The 12,690-nt window shown below is 35.7% G+C and overlaps 1 protein-coding gene across 1 annotated transcript; it reads right to left on the bottom strand.

Moving 5' to 3' along the window:
• Nucleotides 1-238: 238 nt before the first annotated feature.
• On the bottom strand, nt 239-901 carry LOC111877738 (cold shock protein 1-like). Its single transcript, XM_023874247.2, has one exon. It carries the CDS (start codon nt 899-901, stop codon nt 239-241), a length of 663 nt encoding a protein of 220 aa, XP_023730015.2.
• Nucleotides 902-12,690: the final 11,789 nt, after the last annotated feature.

The raw sequence follows: 12,690 nt of genomic DNA, 5'->3' as shown, positions 1-12,690 counted from the left end.
CTCTACTACCTTTCACACCTACTCATACTCGTTCCAAGTATTGTCTCGCACTTTATCCAAGTCACCATGCAAGAAAATCACACAATCATTCAACACATTAGATAACAAAACAAAGGTTTTATATTATTTCTTGAAATTATTACATAGGTGTTCAAGTTCACCCTAGACTATGCCTCTAATAGGCTACCCCCTACAATACTATGGCTACTTCATAACTCGATCTTTGGATATCAAGCCTTCACACCTGAAACCTTGCATTTTCAGTAGCTTCGCCAAGGATCCTCTGGAATGCTCTTTCCTTTAGCTTTGGCGGCACATTCGGTCTTGCTGCTTCATTTTTCTTCGGGCAGTCCCTAGACATTTGCCCCTTGTCTCTGCATCTGTAACATACTTTATCCCTATGTGTACAGTCTTTGGAATAGTGACCGATTCTTCCACACCTATAACAAGTCACTTCTTCGTCGCATCCCTCATAGTGCTTCAACGGTACATTTGGCATTGTAGCCCTTATCGGACAATCTCTCTTGAAGTGTCCCTTTCCACTACACTTAAGGCAAACTTCTTCCTTGGTTGAGCACTTGGGGGCATAGTGACCAGTATTCCCGCATTTGAAGCAGGTCACTTCCTTATGGCATCCCCCGTTGTGTTTCCTTCCATACTTGTAACACCATTTTGCTTCACCTCTTCCTCCTCCAGACCGTGAGAACATGTTGTTCTTGTTGGACCTTGAAGTTCCCTCAAATTTCCTCTGCTTGCCAACCTCAACCCAGATGGCTGACTCAAGAGTAGGTGCTTGGCCTACTGGCACAGTAAGTTCGTTTTTACTTTGTTGAATTAAACGCCTTGTTTCTTCCGTCTGTTGATCCAGCATTATCCGCACCATTGCCTGTACCCCAGCCATCGTAATTTGGCCCAGGTGCAGCTGCTACTTCTGGTGCATGCTCAATCACTTGTGGTTTGGGCTGTGGGTTTACACTTCCAATTCCGCTTCGAGTGCTCACCATGTCGATCTATACACCAAGTTGTACGCTCGGTGTGTAGTGACAAGAATTAAGATAGGAAAGATTTTATTTACGATCGACGTGTAAATCTCCCTATTTCTCCGAAAAGTTACATGTCAGTTCTAATACCGTAATTAAACGTTTAGAAATCTGAACACATAAAGTTTCGAGATCCGGTCGGCAACAGACCATAGATCCGATTATACATTTAGCATCATAACGCATCATAAATCATTTAGCACATAAAAGCATGTTAGATATTTTCCTTAAATAAGCTAGTGCTTGTTTCTATTCAGGTGTATTACCTAAGACACACTCCTCACAATCATTGTTAAGCATTCTAAGTTTAAGTCTAGAAATAAATCCATATTCCTAGTTTGCTTAAACTAATGCTCTTCTACAAACTGTGACATCCCTATTTTCACGGCCAGAAAAGACCGATTTTGTTTATGCTTTATAAAAATCAGAGTACCTCTTTTTAATAAAAATGTGCGGAATTTGCTCCCAGTGAAACATGATAAATACGTTATCAGGTCATTTCTGAAGAAAAGTATTTTTATTCATTTTAAAACATTTGGGATGTCATCGTCAATACAGAAACATAAGCATAAACAGAACTTACATTCATTATCACTAGTGATTTATATTTCCTTAATCTCTCAGTGTAATGTGACTTCATATCAACACCTATGATATAAATAAATTGAGTGGGTCAGGGTGGAGAGCCTGGTGAGTACATAGGGTTTTCAACCCACAATAATATAATTATTATGTTCAATCATCAAACAATTAACCCAATTACCCATCCCCATTATCTTCTTTACTCTTAAGCATCTACCCTAAGAATCAGTTATTTCTCATTCATTCATTCCTAAGGATTATCCTAAGGAATAGGTACGAAGTCCATCGTTGTCAATGACATAGCTGTCCAACACAGCTGCTAGTTCTATCACTTAGGCGCAGCTGCCAGAAGTGTGACATTCTATGTGAGGCACAACTACCAGTATTGTCCTTCGAGCACAACTGCTAGGGTTATCTCGTTTATTGACAGTATCATTTTCGAGAGTCCATTTGCAATACATGTCAATGGGTTTTTAGAGTACACCGGTGAACACATCGTTCACAACACCTACAGGTTGCGAGTCTGCTAGTGTTCCACTGGACTGTCTAGAATAGTCCGTGGTTGTCATCCATACTTTGCTAGATGACTGGGCCAGCATTTGGGAACAAGGCTTCTCACATCGTCCACCTCTCACCCTTACCTCATGGTCTATATCACCTCTCAACTCATCATCCAACTCATATTTCATCCACCCATGTTTTACCCAACATATTACATAGATATAAATAAATATACAGTTTAAATCATATAAAACTTGTATAAAATCGTTCATCCAACCTAGATAGCAAGTATACAGATAATATGCACACATAACACGTAGTTTATATAAAATACTTCATATCTATGTGTAAGATGAAAGGGACCATGCACTCACTTGAAAAGGTGGTGATTCCGAAGTCAGACAGCGCTTCGCTTCTTAAAAATAATTTTTGCACAGCACACTTTCGACTTCTAAAATCCGTAACTTTCACATACGAGCTCCGTTTTGACATTCTTTATATCCACACGTAGGTAAAAATAAGATCTACAACTTTCATTTTGACTCTATCTGCTAATTCTCGACCGATCTTAAATTTAACAGTATGAGAAGATTATACTGTTAAATGTCCGCGTAAAATTCATAACTTCTACATACGGACTCCGTTTTCGTCTGGCTATTTACCGTTGAGTTCCTATTAATGAGATCTTCAATTCTCATTTAGGTCGTGTAGGCTAAAAACCGCTCGATCTAAAATTCGACTTTTGGGTTGTGCACTGCTAAGCCAAATCTTAGAAAATTCATAACCTCCTAATATGAAGTCAGATTTGGGCGTTCTTTTTTTTTTGTATGTTCTTGGTTTAACGTATACTGAAACTTTTGTTTATATTTCTAAAGCTAAAAAGTCCTCCATCGTAAATTCACTAATTACGTCTCCCGGTGTCGTGACGGTTTTGCCGTAAACTTCGACGGACCATAACTTCTTCGTTATAACTCGGATTTTGGCGTTTTTTATATGTACGGAACCCTTGAGGCGTATTCTAAAGCTTGGTTAAGATTATTTATTCTAAATAATCTTTTGTCAAAAAGTCATTTTCGACCCCTATTATCTCTAAATTGACTAGCCCGGATCTACGGGCGTTACAATTATATCCCCCTTAAGATGATTACATCCCGGAATCATCAACGAAATAGGGCTCACATGATGACTCCATACGTTATCTCTTCATCCTAAGTAATAACCATTACTTTGATGTTTCTTCGAACGAGTATCTAACTCTAAGACTTCCTGCTTGCAGGCGGTGCTTGATCTTGAACTTGATCCCTATCTCACGTTAGACTCCAAAATATGGCCTTCAAGTCATAATCTCGATCCTTACTGGAGATTGCTTCTTCTTCTTAATAAACTTAAGATAAGTTATTTTATTACTACAATGGACTGATGTGTCATATTCTAATGACTTATCATCGTATGTTCCCGCGCTTAGACTCAGGTCTCTTAGAGTCTTCCAAAACAGACTATACATTTCTTCATGTTCTAATCACATTTTAAAAGGTAGCATTTCTAGCTACAAGCAACTATCGCGATACCTCTACCGATCGCTTTGATTATCTTTTATTTCAATCTTCCATCTTAAGTCAGATGCTACATCAAACTTGGTTCTCTGAACCACGTAACATACTTATCATAGTCAGACTCAACTCGATATGACCACTAGGGTCAGAATAGCAATCATCCTCTTAGTCATTAACGAAACGATGGTAACGACATATTTGAATAAAACGGTATCAATTACTAGCTTCTTGGTAACCTTGTGACTTTCTGTGACAACCCGGAATTTCCATTATATGCAAACCATATCTAGCCAATAGAAGTAAGACAGTTACAGAGAATTTCCAGACTTTTGGGTATAAGTTTGAGTATTTCAGGATTTACACTTAAGGAGATATCAGGAGAGTGGATACATTAGGGTTTTGTGCAACACTGTTATTCCAAAACTCTAGGATATTAGGGTTCAATCCCGGAATAAAAATATTTTCTGCCAAAAATCCCAGTATATACGATTCTGAGCCATATTATTTCATTAGTTACATTTTCAACTAGAGAAAAGCCAAATTCTCTCTCAAGGATCTTCGGGCTTTCGTCCCAAATCGTAAGTACTTCCATCCTAGTGTGTTATAAGGCTAGTTATGTACTTAAAACACTAGAAAACATAACAAAACCTCTAGATTTAAGAGTTCACGACCCAAGAACATCTTGGACCGTGAACCCTTCTTTAAGGGGCAAATGATGCCCTAGACCTTTCCTTGATGAGTGAAACTAGTTGGGCTTGTACCCTAATGTGTTTATAGCCTAGAAATCATAAGGAAACACAAGGATAAAGGAGTTTAAGGCCAAGACAAGTTCTTGGGTCGTAAACCCCTATAAATGGGGCAAATTGCACCCTAACTCCTTCCTTAAGCCTAGAACCCAGCTTAGATCATATCCTTGAAGTGTTAAGGACCTTAAGCATCCAAGAAACCATGTTCCCATAGATTTTACGGCCGTAAGCTCATAAGGATTGGTCCTTAGGCCGTAAACTCTATAAAGGGGTGATATTATGCCCCTAATGGTTCCACATGGCTAGAACTTAACATAGAACCAATCACCAATGAACTAGGAACCTCAAGACATCAAATGGTACTCCTTACCATGAGTTTATGGCCGTAAACTCATGGGGGAGTGGTCCCAGGGTCGTGAACTTTAAGCAAGGCCATTTTAAGGCCTTAAACCCACCCAAACACTTGTTTAAGCCTAGAAGCACTTCACCACTTAAGTTGTAATAGATTTGAGCTTCATTTAGTGCCCCAATAGAGAGTTTACAGCCATGAGTTTACTCCCCTGGGCCGTAAACTTCAACACACATGGTCTTTAGACCATAAACTCCCGTATGAGGTCTTGCACTCTTTTGTTGCAACCCGATAGCCTCCTAGCACTTGACCAAAGTGTTTTCCGCGCATTAGGATATTTATACATGTTTAATTAGTGTTTTAATCACTAATTATTTATATACATATGTCTTCATATGTAATTAGGATCATTGTGTGTGTCTAAAGTCTTCACTTGACACCAAGCACTTGCCCGATACTTCCTTCCGACCTGTTCACAACAGGTGAGTTCATACCCCTTAATCAATGTTTTAAATGTTTTTAAATACTTTATGGGGGGATACAAGTAGAATCATGCTACTTATTATATCAATCACATGGGATTAATAAGCAGCATTCAAATGATTGGCTACTTATTAGCCGTTTTACCAAACAATTTCCTTCAAATGTTTTTCATAAACACTTTATATGTTTAAAACTCCTTATTAAACTGTACATTTTACTCTGTATGTTTCATTTCAAACTCATTTACAATTGTGTTTCAAACAAATGTTTCTTTATACTTAAACTGTTTTATCAAACTCATGCTTTCAACCCGTTTTATAGATTGACATCAAGTCGATCTTTTCTTAGATAATAATTATGTTCAAAGATTTTACAAAACTTATTTTATGCTTTTATATTATCAATTGCATGCCTATATATGTATAGTTATATAAGAAATGTTGAAAGGACTTAGGAAGGCTATCCACCCTATTTCCTTTTCGCGCTTGAGATGTGGTCTGGTGGGATATCGGGTACTCGTCCGAAGGTCGTTTAAATATTAGTTATATATCATGTGTACATATATAGTCATAAAGGTTCTTCCAGTTCATTCAATACCCTTGGGTAGCAAGGGTATATATATATATATATATATATATATATATATATATATATATATCCATGTTCATACGTACCTGTTACATTATTAGTAAGCTACCATATGGGTAGTTTAGGAAGATATTAGAACCATTACTAGAACGCGATATCATACAACGAGTCAGTTCATTCATGAGTCAATACTTGCTAGATAAAGAGAACATACATTACAGCTAGTACACACAATACATTATTATACATGCTAGATAGAGAGAGAACATACATTACAGCTAGCACACACAGAACATTACAGTACATTACTATACTTTTACATGAGTACATTTACATAGATACGTTTACATAGAGACCCTGTTATAAGCATGCGTATATATGTATAGTTATATAATCAATGTTTAAAGGACTTAGGAAGGCTATCCACCCTATTTCCTTTTCGCGCTTGAGATGTGGTCTGGTGGGATATCGGGTACCCGTCCGAAGGTCGTTTAAACATTAGTTATATATCATGTGTACCTATATGGACATAATAGTTCCTTTCAGTCAGTTCAGTACCTTTGGGTAGCAAAGGCGTACGTTCATATAATTTTACATGATTACGCTTACATAAGTACATATACATGAATACGTTAACAAAAATTGTGATCCACTGTATCGGAGCATGCCTTCAATGTCATGGCCCGAGTTGTAGCCAAAGTCTCTTGGAGGGAGAGTGTGAGTTTGCGTATAGATCTATACTAGATTGACTATCCTACACCTTGCTGCTAGCTACAGCCGGACCTGCAGGTCTACGGGTGCCAAACGTCATACCTTTTTACAACCTACATTTGTCGTTGTTACCTAGTCGATAGTATGGTACAATTAATCACATGATACCTTAATATAAATCCGGTTTAAGGTAGTTAGTACAGCAGTAGTTCCTATAATACCACACTACAGTACTACATTAATTTACCCTTTACATATATTTAGTGATCCTTTCACTTAAACATTAAATGTACAAACTATATTTTGTTAACGATAGTTACACTTGGGAAAATTACACACTTTTACAAGAAACGAACATTTAGAACAGTTAAGTCTTGGTAGAAGACTACATTTAGAAAAGTTAGGTCTTGGTAGAAGACACCCTTATATAATAGTAGGAATCATAGGGATTTATAGGGTTTTTCAAACGTTTACAGTTGTTTTACAAACATTTTCAATACTTACAGTTCATATACATACAAATACTTACATACAAATTAAGACACTAAAATACTTATGATCTCACCAGCTTTAAAGCTGATACTCTCTTTAAAAATAACTTGTATCCTCAGATCAAGCATAGACAGGTACCGATGCAAGGTTCGGGGAAGATGATGCTCGTTCAAGACGCATCTTTCATTTTGATTTATTCTTTAGTGTCTATGATAATTTGACAGAACACTTGTATTAAAATTATATTATTAATGCAATGGATGATGTTGTTGCTTGTTTACTACTTTTCATTGTTGTGATACTGTACATGACGTCCTCCGCCCCAGAACGTTTCCGCCATTCTTGGTTTTGGGGGTGTGACACTTTCCCTGATCCAAGCGTGAGTCTTGTGCTTCCTGTAGTATATGCCTCTACTACCTTTCACACCTACTCATACTCATCCCAAGTATTGTATCGCAGTTTATCCAAGTCACCATGCAAGAAAATCACACAATCATTCAACACATCATATAACAAAACGAAGGTTTTATATTATTTATCGAAACGATTACATAGGTGTTCAAGTTCACCCTAGACTATGCCTCTAATAGGCTACCCCTACGATACTATGGCTACTTCATAACTCGATCTTTGGATATCAAGCCTTTACTCCTGAAACCTTGCATTGTCAGTAGCTTCGCCAAGGATCCTCTGGAATGCTCTTTCCTTCGGCTTTGGCGGCACATTCAGTCTCGTTGCTTCATTTTTCTTCGAGCAGTCCCTAAACATGTGCCCCTTGTCTCTGCATCTGTAACATACTTTATCCCTATGTGTACAGTCCTTGGAATAGTGACCGATTCTTCTACACCTGTAACAAGTCACTTCTTCATCGCATCCCTCATAGTGCTTCAGCGGTAAATTTGGCGTTGTATCCCTTATCGGACAATCTCTCTTGAAGTGTCCCTTTCCACTACACTTAAGGAAAACTTCCTCCTTGGTTGAGCACTTGGGGGCATAGTAACCAGTATTCCCACATTTAAAGCAGGTCACTTCCTTATGGCATCCGCCGTTGTGTTTCCTTCCATACTTGTAACACCATTTTGCTTCACCTCTTCCTCCTCCAAACTGTGAGAACATGTTGTTCTGGTTGGACCTTGAAGTTCCCTCAAATTTCCTCTTCTTGCCAACCTCAAACCAAATGGTTGCCTCAAGAGTAGGTTCCTGGCGTACTGGCACAGTGAGTTCATTTTTACTTTTTTGAAGTAAACTCCTTGTTAATGAGATCTTCAATTCTCATTTAGGTCGCGTAGGCCAAAAACCGCTCAATCTAAAATTCGAGTTTTGGGTTGTGCACTACTAAGCCAAATCTTAGAAAATTCATAACTTCCTCATACGAAGTCAGATTTGGGCGTTCTTTTTTTTGTATGTTCTTGGTTTAACGTATACTAAAACTTTTGTTTATATTTCTATGGCTAAAAAGTCCCCCATCGTAAATTCACTATTTACGTCTCCCGGTGTCGTGCCAGTTTTGCCGTAAAACTTCGACGGACCATAACTTCTTCGTTATAACTCGGATTTCGGCGTTCATTATATGTACGGAACCCTTGAGGCGTATTTTACAACTTGGTTAAGATTATTTATTCTAAATAATATTTTGTCGAAAAGTCATTTTCGACCCCTATTATCTCTAAATTGACTAGCTCAGATCTACGGGCGTTACACTCATAGACTAGGAAAGTTGTGATCTTTTGCCTTCCCTTTTAGCCATGAAAGTCATCTTGGTCATTTAGGAAATTTTGGTGTATTAAAGTTTCAACCATGGAAAGGATCAGATCTAAGCTTTGGAGCTCTTGAAATATGAAGAAAATAGATTATGCTCGTTTGAACTAATCATACTAGTCCCCACAGCATGGACTTAGGCAAGATCGTGTGATCTTTTGCCTTCCCTTTTAGCCATGAAAGTCATCTTGGTCCTTTAGGACATTTTGGTGTATTAAAGTTTAGACCTCGGAAAGGATCAAATCTGAGCTTTGGAGCTCTTGAAATCTGAAGAAAATGGACTAAGCTCATTTGAGCTGTTCAGACCAGTCCCCAACGGTATGGCCTTAGGATGCCACGACGTGGCGACTGGGTAATCATCATATGTTTTTTTCATTTTATGCCCACGACGTGCCCAAGGAAGGCCACGACGTTGAGGGCTACTGTTGGCAATTTTGTCTTTAGCTTTGACCGTTGACTTTTTAACCAGCTTGACTTTTCGGTAAACTTGGGTAATATTCAGTATTTGTCTAAGGATTGGTTTTGGTTTGGCTTTAGGAAGCTCGGGTTGGCTATTTTGTTGCTGAGGTAGCTGTTGGGCTTCTGTTGAATAGTTCAGGTGAGTCTCTTCACTATACTCGTCGGTGGAAGGCGCCAACGCCAGCCTAGTATATTATATTGTAGGATGATAGTTATGTTTGTGACACTTGCTGATATGTCTGTATGTACTTGTTGTCTTTGTGACTCTTGCTGACATGATTGCATACTTAGATGTAGGGGTGAAATACACCCATACCGGTTGAAAGATACCGAAGGAGTCGGAAGGGACTCAGGGGTGAAATAAACGCATACTGTTTGAAAGACACCAAAGGAGTCGGAAGGGAATCAGGGGTGAAAAAGACCCGATGTAGCTTCTAGCTGTTATTAATGTTGAGTATGTGGTATGTTAGGGAACTCACTAAGTTTTGTGCTTAAAGTTTATGATTAACGTGTTTTCAGGTACTTCTGGTTTCAAAAGAAAGGGCCCGACTTGATCGTACTGTTTCCCCTTGAGATTTATTCCCCATTAATTATTTATGATTTTATTCTGATGTTTTGAGAATAGTTTGACTCTGGTCATATTTTGGAACAATGAATGAATGATTTTGACTTATTTAAAAATGAAATTTTTACTCAGTATTTTTGGAATGTTATAGAACCAACCGCCACTTTCTATAACAATGAGTTAGTTATTCAGTTAGCTCTTAATCTCACATTTCATGAACGTACTAAACACAATGAAATCGAATGCCATTTTATTCATGACCATATTTTTGATAAAACTATGAAACTTTTACCTATACGAACCACTCACCAACTTTCAAACATGTTCACCAAGCCCTTGCCATATCATAAACTGCTAACCAATCATGTCCAAGATGACTTTGCACAACATTTTCCAATGCTCATCTTGAGGGGGTATTAGAAATCATGTTGACTTTTTGACTTTAAGTTCGTTATCTTGTCGTCCATCTAATATGTTAAGTTGGGTTTGTTAGAAGCAGTTATATTGGGTAGTTAGAAGGTGTTCTAACTAGAGTTAGTTAACTTAAATAGTATTTTTTTAGCTGTTAGATAGTTGGTTAATAGTTAATTAGTCTGAGTTTGTATAAACGCTTTGTAATTGTATTCATTTTCAAGATTCAATACAAGAACAATCTTGTTCTTCTCTCTTTGATTTCATAATAGTAAACAAAATACAATTAATCATGTCGTTTTATAATACACCTAGTACCATGTCTAGTTGCATGTTTGTGGTTTCGAGTATCCCTACAACTTGAAAATGGGATTCCAGATTCCCCACAAATGATTCTACATGAACATATTTATCGTCTTTGTCAGCGACTTAACATGCAATTTTGATTGTAGTTAGCCATACAACTAGTAACTCCACATGCGTCCGGACTAGCTAATAGTGACGAAAATGGAGGGGGATTGATGAGGATAGAGAGGTAGCCAATGCTTAATGTTGGAGAATCCTGTATTTATCATAGAATGAAAGAAGTGAATAAATATTAGACCCTTTTATTATTTATATATTCTTATTATGTTTTGAACATATTTTAATTAATAGATTATAAAACACAATCCTTTTATCGAAAAGACTAATTCACTAAAAACGACAAAATAACAATATACTAATACAATACGATTAAAAAATCTACGTCATTGAGTATTTTACAACATGGACGCCACATTAACAAATTAATATAACTTGGGAGGCCATATCAACACATCAACATATTAGTACAACTTGACAAAATATAAATAAATAATAACCACTCAAATGTTATTTGATAATAGCTATAGCGCTCTTTAAATCAGGTCAATCAAAAATATTTTCTTGTTTTAATGATGTCATACGATTGCAACATTTTTATAAACCTTTAATCCGATATCTACCAACTGTCATGACTCATATTTTGTTAATATAAAAAGGTCTAATAAACTTGATGAATAATCAAACATTTTTCAAACAACTTTCGTGTTTTCATTTTCATTAAAGGAAAATATCACTTTCATTTCTTAATCTTGCTTACGACTAAAAAACAATCTTTTGACATTTTTACCCTTGATCAATGACATTAACAAAATAGGTACCTTTGCCAAATTAAGAATAATTTAGGAATATCAAAAAATATCAGTAATTCAAAAACATCAAATTTTACTATATTAAATAAAGGGTCTTCTTTAATTTGGTGGGTTGCTATATATGCACCAAGCAAATTGTTGTGGGGATTAATCCATTTATATATATTTTCATGAATTTATGCACTAAAAATCAAAACTAATTTTGCAAAGGCCAACCTTAATTTGAACATTCCTATTCTAATTTTTCCAAACATGTCTAAATTAACTATAAATAATTACTTTTTTATAATAAACGGAATTTCAACCAAACTATATCACATGTTTGATTAACGAAAAAGGACTACTACTATACATAAATATGTGACATATCAAAAAAATGCATTTAATGTAATAAAGCTTAAAAGTGTGTATACTTTTTTTTAAATTATGAAATTAAAAAAATATATATATTAATTGGATTCTTGATAGTCAAAATCATTTTGTGGTTCATTTCGTAGAGGATTTGTTCTTTCTATTTATGATAATTTCATGTGAGCAAGTTTGGAAGGTTGATTCGTCACAAACATTATAGAGTATTTCCCCATCCAATAGATTTGCAATATTAATAATACACTTTAAATATTTGACATGTCATCGGACGTATAATCAATATACTTATACTTTTTAAATTGTGATATTCAATATATATTAAATTGATGTAATTTTGTTTAATATATTAATTATTATTAAATTAAAAAAATTGTTAATATTAAGTTGTTCACGAAGTCACACCTTTTTTAGAAGGGTTTAGACACAGCCACTTTCTAAACCAAAATCTATATCTTTCATTCCCAATTTTTATCTACAATAAAACCTCCTATCTTTTATGTCTACAATTATTCATACCTACTAAAATTATGACAAATCACCAATCAATTTAATTTTATTTAATATTCCTAATATAGTCTTAATTAATTAGTTAAAAAAAATATGAAATGATGACATTTATCGTAATCTTATTGGGTAGGAATATTTGTAAGCATAAAAAATATGAAGCAATTTAAATCTTTATCATTTGGTTAAAAGACACTTATCTATCAAACTCTAAACTATTAGTTCGTACTAAAAAATAATTTATTCTAACATATTTGATTCACTCATCATGTCACATATTATGTGTCAATCATTTGTGTTTAAATAAATACCTTCAATTTTTACAACATAATGTGATTTATGCACGTTTAATTTTCACAAAAAAATAATCCGAAAACTAAAACTATGGTCATAAAAACACTAAA

Source organism: Lactuca sativa, chromosome 4 (genome assembly GCF_002870075.4).
Source record: "Lactuca sativa cultivar Salinas chromosome 4, Lsat_Salinas_v11, whole genome shotgun sequence".
Classification (NCBI taxonomy): domain Eukaryota; kingdom Viridiplantae; phylum Streptophyta; class Magnoliopsida; order Asterales; family Asteraceae; genus Lactuca; species Lactuca sativa.
Note: the sequence above shows the minus strand (reverse complement) of the source record. Positions and strands in the feature narration are given on the sequence as shown.

Coding starts and splice junctions, on each gene's coding strand:
- LOC111877738 (XM_023874247.2), bottom strand. CDS start 901: ATGGCTGGGGTACAGGCAATGGTGCGGATAATGCTGGATCAACAGACG.